General features: G+C 47.6%; 1 protein-coding gene across 2 annotated transcripts in view; it reads left to right on the top strand.

The window, feature by feature from the left end:
• LOC310833894 (transmembrane protein 132C-like) overlaps positions 1 to 13,292 on the top strand; it is a 251,125-nt gene that overhangs the window by 231,766 nt on the left and 6,067 nt on the right. For both annotated transcript variants that reach the window (XM_083717000.1, XM_083717001.1), the window contains exons 6-8: positions 4,568 to 4,773; positions 5,888 to 6,161; positions 8,191 to 8,382. In XM_083717000.1, coding sequence (XP_083573126.1) covers positions 4,568 to 4,773; positions 5,888 to 6,161; positions 8,191 to 8,382 — 672 coding nt within the window. The remainder of the gene's footprint in view (positions 1 to 4,567; positions 4,774 to 5,887; positions 6,162 to 8,190; positions 8,383 to 13,292) is intronic.

Genomic DNA, 13,292 nt, shown 5'->3' with positions numbered 1-13,292 from the left:
CTCAACCTTGGGCTCTCAATTGTTGTTGAACCACAGCTCCCATCATCCCTAGCCAGCTTAGCCTTTGGTCAAGGATGATGGGAGTTGTAGTCCAGCAAATCCAAGTTTGAAGACCACTGGTTAGCAAGGTAGCTTCTCTGTGAAATGCCTACCTGGCCTTGGGCTCAAGGATGGGGAACCTATGGCCTTCCAAATATTGTTAGACCCCAATTCCCACAAGCATAGCTAATGATTAGGAATGATGGGAGTTGTAGTCCAACATATAGAGGGCCATAGCTTCCTCATCCCGCCTTTAGCAATCCACTCTATCTCAGCTTGACACTCCCTCCTCCGTTTGCAATGTGGATGATGATGATGATGATGATCATAGGAGCCTACCTTGCAGGGCTATGGTGTGGGTTGCAGTGATAATGTGCATCAAACATTGAAAGAGCTGTATGAATGCTAACTACAAGGAGAGCTAATGGATGTGATGTGTATATCCACAAAACTAGGGTACAAAATTAGATCTAGTATTCGAACTGGGATATGAAATCAAAAATCTCACAATTAGCAGGCACATATAATGTCTTTTTACTATGCTGTACTACACTGGCCTTTAGGCAGAAAATCTCTCTCTCTCTCTCTCTCTCTCTCACACACACACACACACACACACACACAGACACACTTTTCACATATAGAAAACTTCCAGAGAGAAGACTGTGCGACAACTTTGCTCAGCAGCATACTAAACTTTGTTCATTCATGAAGCTTTTACAGGCAGGGTCAACCTCCTAGCCTAGAAACTTGGCGATTCATGTTTACATTTTAACGTAAGATTCTCAGAATGCTAGTTGCATGGATGCATCTGGTAGCACTCGCCTAGCCCTGGTTCATATAACTTTAAGGCAGGGAGAGAGAATCTCCTTCTGGTAGCTAATGGTCCTCATTTAAAGAAGATGAAAACATTTTCAGAGGTGGGTGGGATTGCCACGCAGCATAAAGGGAATTGAAGCTGCGTGCTGGTTAATTTCTGCAAACATTCTGGTCTGTCCTTAGTAACACAGAAGTTCCCCGATTGCAGACCACTTTATGCATGATTAACGCATTGCAAGATTTCCCTCGACGTTTATGACACCTTTAGGAATTACTATGACAACGACTTTATCAAGCAGCGTCACTTCATCCTATCCCCATCCTTCTTAATTATTTATATCTTCTAGAGAGGATTCTTTAAAAAAAAATAGTATAAAAAAAATCCCTCCCACTTGTACTCAGCAAGGTAATAAATGAGAAAACTCAATGGTCTGTAAATTGCAACATTGATTAAAGAAGTGATTACTAATATAACTCTTAAATTGACTATGCTAATGCATGCTTGTAGTTCAGGACAGTATTTACATGCTAATGATAAATCCACTGCAGCGGTTGGAGGGAAGGGAGGCAGCGAGATGGGGGAGGAGAGAATAGCTTCATCGTACTAAACGTATTGCAAATGCTTATAAACAGATAATGGGCTATTGTGGAGGAAATTATTTTCACTTGGTTTTCCATTCTTCATATCAAGCTGTTGTGGGGATTTAGAATATCTTAACTGTAATGACGAAGGCCAGAGGAGATTATGCTACGCAAGTGGGACTCATGGCAGAATGTTGCAACGTGGAGGACTCCTGTTCGTGAGACTCCATTGCATTCTCCTGCCCCTTCTCCGTCTTCCATTTCTCCCTCCCCAAACTGCCAGGCAGCTTTCCAGCACCACTGAACATGCTCAGTGCTCAGTGGCTGGGAGAGACCCCCCTCTTTGGCTTTTTCTTCTAGTATTTTGTACTTCTGCAAACTTTGAGGTTTCCTTGGTCCTGCCAATGCATCTCATTTTACATGTGGATGCTACATTTTAGCTACATAAACAATGGCACTCACACCTGATCACAGGAAGCAGAGGGGGTGTTAAGGACCACTGAGCATGCCATGAAGCAGGGTGCAGAACCTACGAATGTAAAAACACAGCAGCATCAGAAGAGCTGCCAGATCAGTCCCAGTAGTGCATCTGGTCCAGCAGTCTGTTCTCACAGTAGGCAGCCAAACGCCTTTGGGAAACCCACTTGCAAAACCTAAGCACAAGAGCATTCTCACACCTTTCCATTTTCAGTAGCTGGTATTCGGTGGCATTGCTGCTTTGGACTGCAGAAGGCCTTTCAGGCCCAGGAGACAATGTCTTTATCCCTCCCACCCTGGCAGGCCAACTTTAAGGGGTGGGTTGGACCTTGCACCTGTCAGTCACCTGACATCATACTAACAGCTGGTGATTGGCAGGTGGGTGGTGCTGCCTGTCAGATGCTGATGGTGGTTGCTCATGAGTAACCAGGCAGAACTCCGACCTGTCATTTACAGGTTTTATTGTGCAAACTATTTACAGTGCAGATCTACAAAGTTCATGTCTGTCTTAGTCACTTGCAGAATCTGGGAGTGGCCCCTTCTCCCTCAACATAAGAACTTCGGCACCCCAAGCCTCCTTTCCCCCTCCTTGTGTTTCACCCCTCTGCGCAAGGTGGGCAACGGAAGTGGCATGCGTCCCTCCTGGCCAGCCCAGTGAGGTGAGGCGCTGGGGCTCTCAGCAGCATCCTCGATCCCTTTCCCACCTTGGCTGGCCCCTTCCCTCACTTCTCCACTGGAGATGTGGCTTTTCCCACCATTGGAAGAGGAACTGCTCCTCAGGAGTTTCAGAGGCTCTCTGTATCCCAGCGGCCCCCCTGCCTCCCTCCCCTGTTCCGATGGCAGTCCCCTGACACTGCCCAACCCTCAAAACTGGCTCACTGTGGTGGGGAGGATACCGCAGGAAGCAGGATTGAACTCTCTGTGCACCAGGAAGGAGGATACAGGGACGATGAACTGTGCAGAATTGGCTAAGCTAACAGACAAACTACGAGAGAAGCACAAAAAGGACTTCAAAAGAGTCTGGGAACCATTTACAGTTTATTCGCAGAAACAACAGAATGGACTGGATTCACTGGCAGGATTTGAATAAACTTTCACAATTTCATTTGAGTAGCAGATATTTCAGAGAAATGATAAGGGATTTTGTTTTTGTGTAGGAAAAGCAGGATATGATAAATAAAACTAAATAACTCAGCAGAGCGGCAGTTGAGGGAAGTCCAGAGGAAGGGAGGGAGAATAATTGTAAATAACATTGTCAGGACTGCCGCTAGGTCCCAGCTCACAGAGGACCAACGCCCAGTGGATATTATATACAAAAGTCTTTATTGAAGTTTAGTTTCCATTTCCAAGCTCTGGGCGCGCAGGCCCACGTCTTAACGCTAGACCGGCTAAGTCCCCTCTGACTCACTGCTCCACCCACACCAGTTTAAGATTCTAGCCCGGCTCCACCTCTTGCGCTGCTCTTTCCTGCGTTGGGTCCTTCTGCCCTCTGGGGTTCCCTCCTTCCTGGACTCCTCTGACGCGGAGCCTCCTGAGTCTTGCCCCTCCCTCCGGCGGGCTTTAGGACCTGGCTCCCTTCCCGGGCTCCCCGCTGTGCCGTGCTCCTGTACATTTGAACTTGGCGCGCGCGCCCAGCCGGTGACTTTCCTTCTGACCGTTTCCCCGCTTCCTGATGTGGGTGTTGCCAAACCTGACTCCTCTCTTCCCTCTGGTGGTGAGGACACTGGTCCCGACTCCTGGGACTCCCCCTCCCCACTGCGCTCTGGTGGAGACGCTGGCCCTGATCTCCAGCTGCTGTTCAGGGACTCCCCGCTGGCCCCTCCCTCTTGAGGTTTCTCCCTTGGAATCTCCCTTGCTCTGGCCACCGGCGCTCCCTTCTGTGAGTCTTCCGATTCGCTAGAGAGGCTTGTGGAATAACTCTGGCCACTGTCACTGCCTGCGCCCCCCTCGTACTCCTCCTCCTCACTCTCCATTTGCTCCCCCTCCTGTGTCTCTCCTTCTGAACCCCTGACAAACATGATGACTGAGATTTGTACCATTATTTGTTATAAAATTCAATAAATATTTCCCCAACATAAGAACTTCGGTACCCCAAGCCCCAAGGAAGGAAGGAGGATACAAGAGTTTGGGGGAGAGATGATATGGGGTGGTTTGCAAACCTTGTGTTATGGATTTGTGATACAGGTTCACACATGTTCACATGATGATGCTGCAGCTTGGACTTCCCCAACTTGGCTGACTCCAGATGGTATCAGACTGCAGCTCCCATTGGCCATGACCATTAGCCTTGCTGGCTGGGGCTGACGGAAGCTGGAGTCCAACAAGATCTGGGGGGCCACAGTTTTATCATCCCTGGTTTCATAGCTTCCCACCTCTGCTGTAGACACCATCTTAGAAGAGGCATTACCTTCTGTATAACAGGGAACACGCCTTCTCAGATGCTCATAAGAAGCACCTCCTCTTGTATGATAGGGAAAACGAACACTGCTTCTAAGATGGTGCCCATCACCCTCAGGTTTTTTTGTAAAGGCCTGTATTAAAAAAGAATTTACATCCTAGAATATCTGGAGGGAATCAGCTACATTTATTCAAATGGCATACCCACTGGTGTCACACTTAAATACTTCTCTTTTCCCTCCTCTTCTTTTAGGTTTCTGACAGGTGTGACTATGTTTATGTCAACGGCAAGGAAATGAAAGGCAAGGTGAATGCAGTGGTGAACTTCACCTACCAGTACCTGAGTGCTCCTCTGCAGGTTACTGTATGGGTGCCACGCCTGCCTCTTCAGATTGATGTTTCAGACACTGAGCTGAGTCAAATAAAAGGCTGGAGAGTTCCCATCATTTCGAACAAGAGGTGAGTTTTGTTGCTAAATGCATTTGATCTCCTCCAAGCCAGGCTGATGTATCAGCCTGCCTTTCCTTCTTCAGAATCTTGGAGATGACCTCCCAACAGACCAGGGAATCTGAGGAGGCTGAAGTGCTATCTCACACAGCCAAACTTTCCCAACTGCTATGGAAGGTTAGCACATGAGAGATAGCGGTGGAAGACACAAAGCTTGGAAGGGACTTAGCTCTCCCTCACCAGCACCATGTGGGAAATTAACCATCTATATTTCAACACACACACACCCCAGTTCACTTTTCCTGTAGTGCTTTCAAAGTTTGGAGCGCAGAAAGCTGAATGGTTTCAAATGTAATAAATAGGAAAGAAGCTCTGAGCCCCCACCCTCTTTCCATTGAAGAGATCCCCTTGCCTCCCCACATTGCCAATCCACAGGACAGGAGAGGATGAGGAAGAGCATGATCTATGGCAATGGGATGGCAAAAGAGAATCCATGAGGATGGCCAGTGATTGAGCATGAGACCTTCTGGGGAAGGGCCATGGCTCAGTGGTGGAGCACATACATACTTTGCATGCAGAAAGACCCTGGTTCAGTCCCCAGCATCTCCAGGTGGGGTAGGAAGGACTCCTCCCTGAAACCCTTGAGAGCCATTGTCAGTCAGTGTGGACAACGATGAGCTAAATGGACCAACAGTCTCACTCAGTCTGACACCTTCCTCCATTCCTCATTTACCTTTGGGGTCACCCCCCTTGCCATTGCTAAGTTTGGTTTTTGGAAATAATGCAAAGTCTTAATTTCCTGGGTGATGAAAGGGTGGTTTGAGGGAGACAGGTGGAATTCCTATGTTCTGTACACAATGTATGTGCTTTACAACTGAGCTAAACTCTCTTGTCTGGGCATGGACCTCATCATTGACTAGGGCCTTATGAGAAAGTGCATTGACCATGATCTAGCAACCATAATAGAACGTATTGGTCTTCTTTGGTTTCTCCAAGCAAGAGTTTGCTTCATATGCTTGCAAGGTGCATTTTCTTCGTAAAAGGCACGTCTGTGCACATGAGGCACACCTGCTTGATATCTGTGCTGGTTGGGAATGAATGTTAAGTTGAAATAATAATCTTTCAGACCTACAAGGGAGAGTGATGATGAGGACGAAGATGAGCGGAAAGGACGAGGCTGCACCCTCCAGTACCAGCACGCCATGGTGCGGGTTCTCACCCAGTTTGTAGCTGAGGACACCAGCCCATGGGGACAGCTCACCTATTTGCTAGGATCTGATTGGCAGTTTGACATCACGGATTTGGTGATGGACTTCATGAAGCTAGAGAAGCCTCACGTGGCCCAGCTACAGGGGGGCAAAGTCTTGGTGGGACAGGAAGTCGGCATGACAATGGTCCAGGTCAGTCAACAATGGGTGCCATCTTTTGAGCTGCTGTGGTTGCACCTAGGTGCGAGAGCATCCCATTCCATGGTTTTATTGTGCAAGAAAGGCAGGGCTGAAGCTTCCTCAGATGCCTTGAATTAGTAGCATGGTTTCTGGGCGTTGTGCCTTGCCAGATTCTGAGCATGGGCAAAAGCAGGGGTGGGGAACCTCAAAATTGGGGTCAAAATATGGCCCTCCAGGCCTCTCTATTTGGCCCTTTGTACTGTGCCCAGCACACGCCCCCTCCCTCCAGACCACATACCTCACGGGCTCTGCTAGCAAGTGTTTCTGCCTAGCTAGAATGTGTCATTGAACACTGACAATGCCTCTTTATTGTCTGGATGGAGGACTCAGAGGGGTTGTGAGTGTGTGTGGAGACCAGCCTACCATACAAAGGTGCATGTATTACCTCATCCACTTTTGCCTCTGGTCTTGCTGGTCACTGTCCTGTGGCCCTCAGTAGACTGCTCAGAACGGAAAAGGGTAAACTGAAAATGGTAACTCTCACTGGGGCAAAAGCCATGTTGTATGTTTGTTCTCCAAAGAGCCCAGACAACTCAGATTCAAGCAAATGTTCCCTGTACCTTAAGACAGTCAGCCTTGCAAGATTTCCCTGCTATCCTGTTTCCAACAGCTACAGGAAGCCCTTCTGGCCATAGATATTATTTCCTCAGGGCCTGATCCATGAATAGCAGCAGCAAAGAAACTGAGCTTTCTTGGTTTTCTGAATTATCTATGTATAAGGAGTCCCTCCAGAAGGGATGTTGTTTCTGGCTCTCTCCCTCATATGTCCTGACCCCATTAAGCCAGAACTTCAGCTGAATGGTCTTATCTACCATACATTCAAAGGATGTTTACAGCTCCCAGAACCAGAAAACTGGGCCCATCTTTACTGCTTTGCAGTAGTACAACACCTCTTTTTAAATATACCTCTCTCTAAGGTACTGCAGCTGGCTAATACAGCTTCTGCTAGCAGGCAACAAGCTGGAAATCAATCTCCCCTACCCTAGTTGAAAACTCTAGGCCTAAATTTAAGAAGCCACCTTATATGGAGTCAACTAGCTCAGTATTGTCAACGTCAGCACTGAATGGCTGTGGCTTTTCAGAATTTCAGACAGGGCCTCTTCCAGACCTACCAGGAAATGCTGGGGGTTGAACTTGGGATCTTCTGTATGCAAAAGATACCAACAAGTGACAAGTCAACATGCCTGATAGGAACATAGGAGTCTGCTTTATACCAATTTGGACCTTTAGTCTGTCTAACTTACTATGGTCTACAATGGGGGTGGGGAGCCTGTGACCCTACAGATGTTCTGGTGTATAGCTATCATTCCTGACCATTAGTAATGCTGTCTGGGTAGGCATGAATTGCAACTGAACATCTGGACTGCCACAAGTTGCCAATCCCTGGTTTACATTAGCATTGTTTCCCCAGCCCTGGTGATGCTGGGAGTCTTTCCCCAACCGTGCTTGGTGATGCCATGGTCATATAGAGGTTCCCAGTTGGTGGTCCACAGCCCCCAGGAGGTCTGCATAACCCACCCAGGGGGTCTGAGGCACCATTCACATAACAAAAACTACCATAGAGATATCAAAATTGTCAAAGTAGGGGATCCATGGATTGGCTTTTGAAAAACGGGGTTTGCAGTACTTACCTAATTGGGAACCACTGATATAAAGCAGATGGCTCTGCCATTGACCTGTAGTCCTTCATACCTCTCAAGGTGTTTGGTTGCCCTCTTCACAGTTTCACTAAGGGGTAGGTAGGCTAGCCATCACCAAAGTCCTGTTTCCAACTTATGCAGCAACGATGTATAAAATTGTGCTAGCAACGACCATGCTGGTTATTCAGCCCGTGCCATAGACATTATTGTGAGACGTTTGGAGTCTTGAAATACTCATGTGAGAAAATATAAATTTGCATAAGGAATTTGGGGAGGGGTGACTATTGCTCTTTAACCCCATCTTAAATAGATTCCTTGTTGTCCTTTGGCTTCTCCCAAAGGTATTGTCTCCGCTGTCTGATTCCATCTTGGCAGAGAAAACTGTGACGGTGCTGGATGAGAAGGTGACCATCACGGATATGGGGGTCCAGCTGGTAGCTGGATTGTCACTCTTCCTTCAGCCCAGTGCAGTGAGTAACCGAGCTGTTGTGGCTGTCACTGTGGCCCAGGAGCTGCTCCATACGCCCAAACAGGTAGAGTATGTGGAATCCTGTTTTGTTCTATCTATTCAGGCAGTTCTCTGGAGCAATGCACCAAGATGTGTGCATACTGTGATCCCACCATTGTAGGAGGGGTGGCAGTTCTGGAGAGACACAGTAATCTGTTTCCTGAGATTTTTAGCTTTCATGTTTCGTTTGGTTCTCTTTAAACAAATGCCTAGTAGATATTGCTCTAGATCATGTGTGGAGCAGACAAAGACTATACTGTGTGTGTGTCTTACAAATGCAAAGACTCCAGCAAGGACACATATTCTGCTTCAGAAAATTCTTGAGTGGGGGGCAAAGGCTCCCTGAGTGGTGCCTCTTCCTGTTATGTCTTCCTCCAAACTTGAGAGGGAATCACACTGGAGAACATGACTGCGTCATACATAATGCAGAACAGCAAAAATTGGAGAAAGCTGCTTAATGCATGCAAGCTGAACACACAAATCTGTCATATACCAAGTTTGACCATGGATCAATCTCTTCTCGTAGATATTGGGTCTCCAAAGGCTGCATAAGATTTATTTCCTTAGGATGGCATCCTGAGACCTTTTTGAATTGGGATGCTGATAATCAAATCCTGGGATCTTCGGCATGCAAAACATGTGCTTTACAGCTGAGCTGTGGACCCATGTTTCATAAGCCTTTCTCTGAGAGTCCTGCACATTTGACTATGGGGAGAGCTCAACTGCTATCTGTGGTTGTCAGGGTCTTTAAAAAGGTATTTTAAAGTAGCATTTAAGTGATGCTATTCTCTTTGGCTTGCCTAAATATGCCTGCTTGCTTGCTTCAGTATTTCCTTGCAGGTGCTTAAAAAAACAATCCCTTGGTCTCTCAGAATGAAACACAGCTCAGTTGTAAAGCACATGATTTGCATGTTGAAGATCCCAGGATTTGATTCTGAGCATCTTTCCCTCCAACCAACCCCCATCCCATGAACCCTTATCCTGCTATCTTCCCTTTTTCTTTCTCCAAACTTACCTGTTGCTTGGGTGTTAGTGGTGGTGGTAGTAGTGTTCTAGGCTGAAGGAGCTCTGGGAAGTGATATTCTCTAGGGCTCCCAGATTCAATAAACTCTACTGGGCTTAGGAGCCAAGTTGAATTAAATTTTCTCAAGAGCCCTAACTAAACTCCTAACAGCAATGGTATCCCAATGAAGAGGAAAAGGGGCTGCCACCCTTGTCCCACTACCAGGGAAAAGAAGGAGGCATGGGAGCCAAAGGGTCTTCACCTCCCCTAATAAAATATTTGAGGGTGCTGCTGCCCCTTCTGCAGTTGATGGGCATTGCCATTCAAATGGTGTGTGTGCACTGTGTCGTGTCATTGATTATGCAGGGTTGGGCTTCCCTGCTCCCCGCCCCCCCCAAAATATTTTATTCAAGTTGGCAGCTCTGGAAGGGAGAGGGATGCATGGCAGGCAACAGTAATGTGGGGAAAGGTATAAGACATTTTGGGGAGATGCTCTTTTAACTGCAGTTTGTATTTCAAGCCCCACCCCCAATTGACTTCGCTTCCATTGAAAGGAGGGAGGGAGGGAGAGGAGACGAGCAGGTGAAACATGTTCTTTTCTTCCATTTGGAAGGGCAAAGCCATTCACCGCTGGTAGCCTATTATTCTCTGATTTGGCTGACAGAGGCAGGTTCACGCTTGGGCTCATCAAGGCACCAGCGTGTTGATCCTACTTAATTCACAGGTCTCTGATACTCCAACTGAGCCAGGGCAAAGCTTCCGAGCAGAAAGGTTCAGGTCGTGGCTTCTATGGAGATGAGGAATGTATAGAAGTCTCAATCTCGAGGCAAATCAAATAAGTAGGTGAGGCAGACACAGAAGGAATCTGCAAGGGGACACTCGTTTCCCTCACATGTCTAGAAACAGTCACTTGAACGGGGTCTATAAAAATGTTGCCGAGTGAGATGGTAGAATGGGCTGTACCGATTTGGGCAGAAGGTGGGGAAGATGCTGCTTTAGGATGCTCCCCACCATAAACAGAAATGAATAAATCCCTGCAGATTGAAAATGAGTGCATCAGACCAACCCAAGAAGTTGAGACTCCCCAATGCACAGTATGCACTTCTGTGCTCTCTTTTGTCTCACTGCCCAACAAGCTATAAAAACCAGCTCAGGAGAAAGAAAAGAGAGTAGAATGGGGAAATTTTAATGGGCACTTAGGCTTGGCTCCTTTATCTTGGGCTGCTAATGGAGGATAGTGCAGGAATGTCCCCGAGTGAAATAACTCCTGCCTATTCTTCATGCTTCATTGAGGCTGGAGGAGACTTCATGGCTACCAACTTCCTCCCCAATCCCTCCCTGGTTTGTGTTTTCTTGTCTATTCAAAGGTAGAAATGACCTCTGGCATAGAACCATGGCTCTTATCCATGATCACTATCTGGAATCACCATGTTCAAATCCTCTGTTTCTGACTACCAGGTGATGGGTGCCAACAGAAGAGAATGGTTGTTGCATTTGAGCCCTGCTTGTGGGCTTCTGGGAAGCAGCTGATTGACTAAATAAATAGGAGAAATGGAATGCTGGACAAGAATAACCTTTGGCCAGACCCAGCAAGGCTCTCACATTTCTTTTTCCTGGGGGTGGGGGCAGGAGGGGGAAATGGAAAATGTCAGGAGCTGCTGGTTCTGTTTGCAGCTGCCCCATGTGGTGAGCCACTGAACTGCAGGTGGCACCTTCTCAAAGAAGTACCATCAGGCCCTGGACTGACTCCATCCACTCAAGCTGGAGATTGGATCCTCCTGAGCAGGAGGAGCAGAAGAGGGTTTTCTGTGCCAGCAGAGCCTTGCTGGAGAACAAGGTCTCCCTGAGTTCTGATGTGCACATGTATTCTTGCTAATTCTTCAGTCCTGACTTGCTCCTTGACCCTGCCTCCTGGCTTGTCTTTTGAATTATGGTGCTGGAGGAGACTCTTGAGAGTCCCATGGACTGCAAGAAGAACAAACTGATCCATTCTTAAGGAAATCAGCCCTGAGTGCTCACTGGAAGGACAGATTGTGAAGCTAAGGCTCCAATACTTTGGCCACCTCATGAGTAGAGAAGACTCCCTGGAAAAGACCCTGATGTTGGGAAAGATGGAGGGCACAAGGAGAAGGGGACGACAGAGGATGAGATGGTTGGATAGTGTCTTCGAAGCTACCAGCATGAGTTTGACCAAACTGCGGGAGGCAGTGGAAGACAGAAGTGCCTGTCGTGCTCTGGTCCATGGGGTCACGAAGAGTCGGACACGACTAAACGACTAAACAACAACAACAACAACCTGGCTTGTCCTCTGGTTCCAGCTCACTCTTTGGTCCTGATTCCTGCCTTGCTCCTCTATCCTCTTTGATCTTGACTTCTAGCTAGTCCCAGGACACGGGTGGCGCTGTGGGATCAGGACTTGCCGATCAGAAGGTCGGTGGTTCGAATCCCCGCAACGGGGTGAGCTCCCGTTGCTCGGTCCCAGCTCCTGCCAACCTAGCAGTTCGAAAGCATGTCAATGGCAAGTAGATAAATAGGTATCGCTCCGAAGGGAAGGTAAACGGCGTTTCCGTGCGCTGCTCTGGTTTCACCAGAAGCGGCTTAGTCATGCTGGCCACATGACCCGGAAGCTGTACGCCGGCTCCCTCGGCCAATAAAGCAAGATGAGCGCCGCAACCCCAGAGTCAGCCACGACTGGACCTAATGGTCAGGGGTCCCTTTACCTTTTACTAGCTAGTCCCACAGCTATTGGTTCACCAAAGATTGTTCCCATGGCCCAGCACTGTGTGTCATCTTTCTATTTGCACACTGAGAAACTCTCTGATGGTTAAAGAAGGCGGGGAGAGTTACAGGGAAAGTAACAGTCCTCTGATTGTGTTAAGGTCTTCTTACTTACATTTGGCGTATACAGCTTACCTCAGGAATGAGAATCATGCGGCCCTCCAGATATTGTTGGACTACCACTTTCCTTATCACTGGCCATGCTGGCTGAGGCTGATGGGAGTTGGAGTCCTGCATCATCAGGAGCACACCAGATTCCCCATCTCTGACTTAGACCCTTAGTAGACACAGTCATCAGCAAGTGACTCAAGCAGCAGTTACATCAGCCATAGGCGAACTCGGCCCTCCAGATGTTTTGGGACTACAATTCCCATCATCCCTGACCACTGGTCCTGTTAGCTAGGGATGGTGGGAGTTGTAGTCCCAAAACATCTGGAGGGCCGAGTTTGCCTATGCCTGAGTTACATGGTGGCTACATCTCCCTTTCTCTTCTTCCCCATTCTCTTTCTCCAGGACCATTTCACATTATAAGCAATTTGATTAATTAAAGATCTGGATTAAAACATTTTTATCCTACTGCTCAGCAAAAAATGGCTCCCAGAGCAGCTTACAAATGTCAACGAGAAGACAAATGGTGTTTTTTTCCATGGGCTGTGCCTGTGTTCATCAGAACACAATATCATTGATTTGACTCAAGCAATGATAGAAGCCTGCTCAGATATGAGACATTTCCTCATCATGAATGACAGCACAGCCCAATACTGAAGGGGTGAAAAACTGGATACTTCCTTCACAGCTGTCCATTTTTGAACCAAATCTTCTTTTTCTAATGTGGTGATGTGGAAACCTTTCAGTCCAGCAGGGCAAATCCTTAGCACCCCCACCCCCAGCTGGCCACTTTGACAGACAGGCAGAGCCACCCCCTGCCAATCACCTGATATCATGACATCAGGTAACACATTTTTCCTTCACAGCATAGCCTGAACTCAAGTTCTATTGCACAGGAAGATCTCTGCTGACTGGTGCTGACTTCAAGCTCTGTTTGTATCAGTTATACTCCATACTTCCCAGTTGGAAGCTCTGGAATGTAGCAAATTTCAGTGGGGCTTGAAGTCACTGCTGTTCAGCTGACTGGCACTGACTTTCAGTCAGTG

The sequence above is a fragment of the Podarcis gaigeae genome, assembly GCF_964106915.1.
Source record: "Podarcis gaigeae genome assembly, chromosome: 16".
NCBI classification, from domain to species: Eukaryota; Metazoa; Chordata; class Lepidosauria; order Squamata; family Lacertidae; genus Podarcis; species Podarcis gaigeae.
The sequence above is the reverse complement of the archived record's forward strand: the minus strand, read 5'-3'. Positions and strand labels throughout refer to the sequence as shown.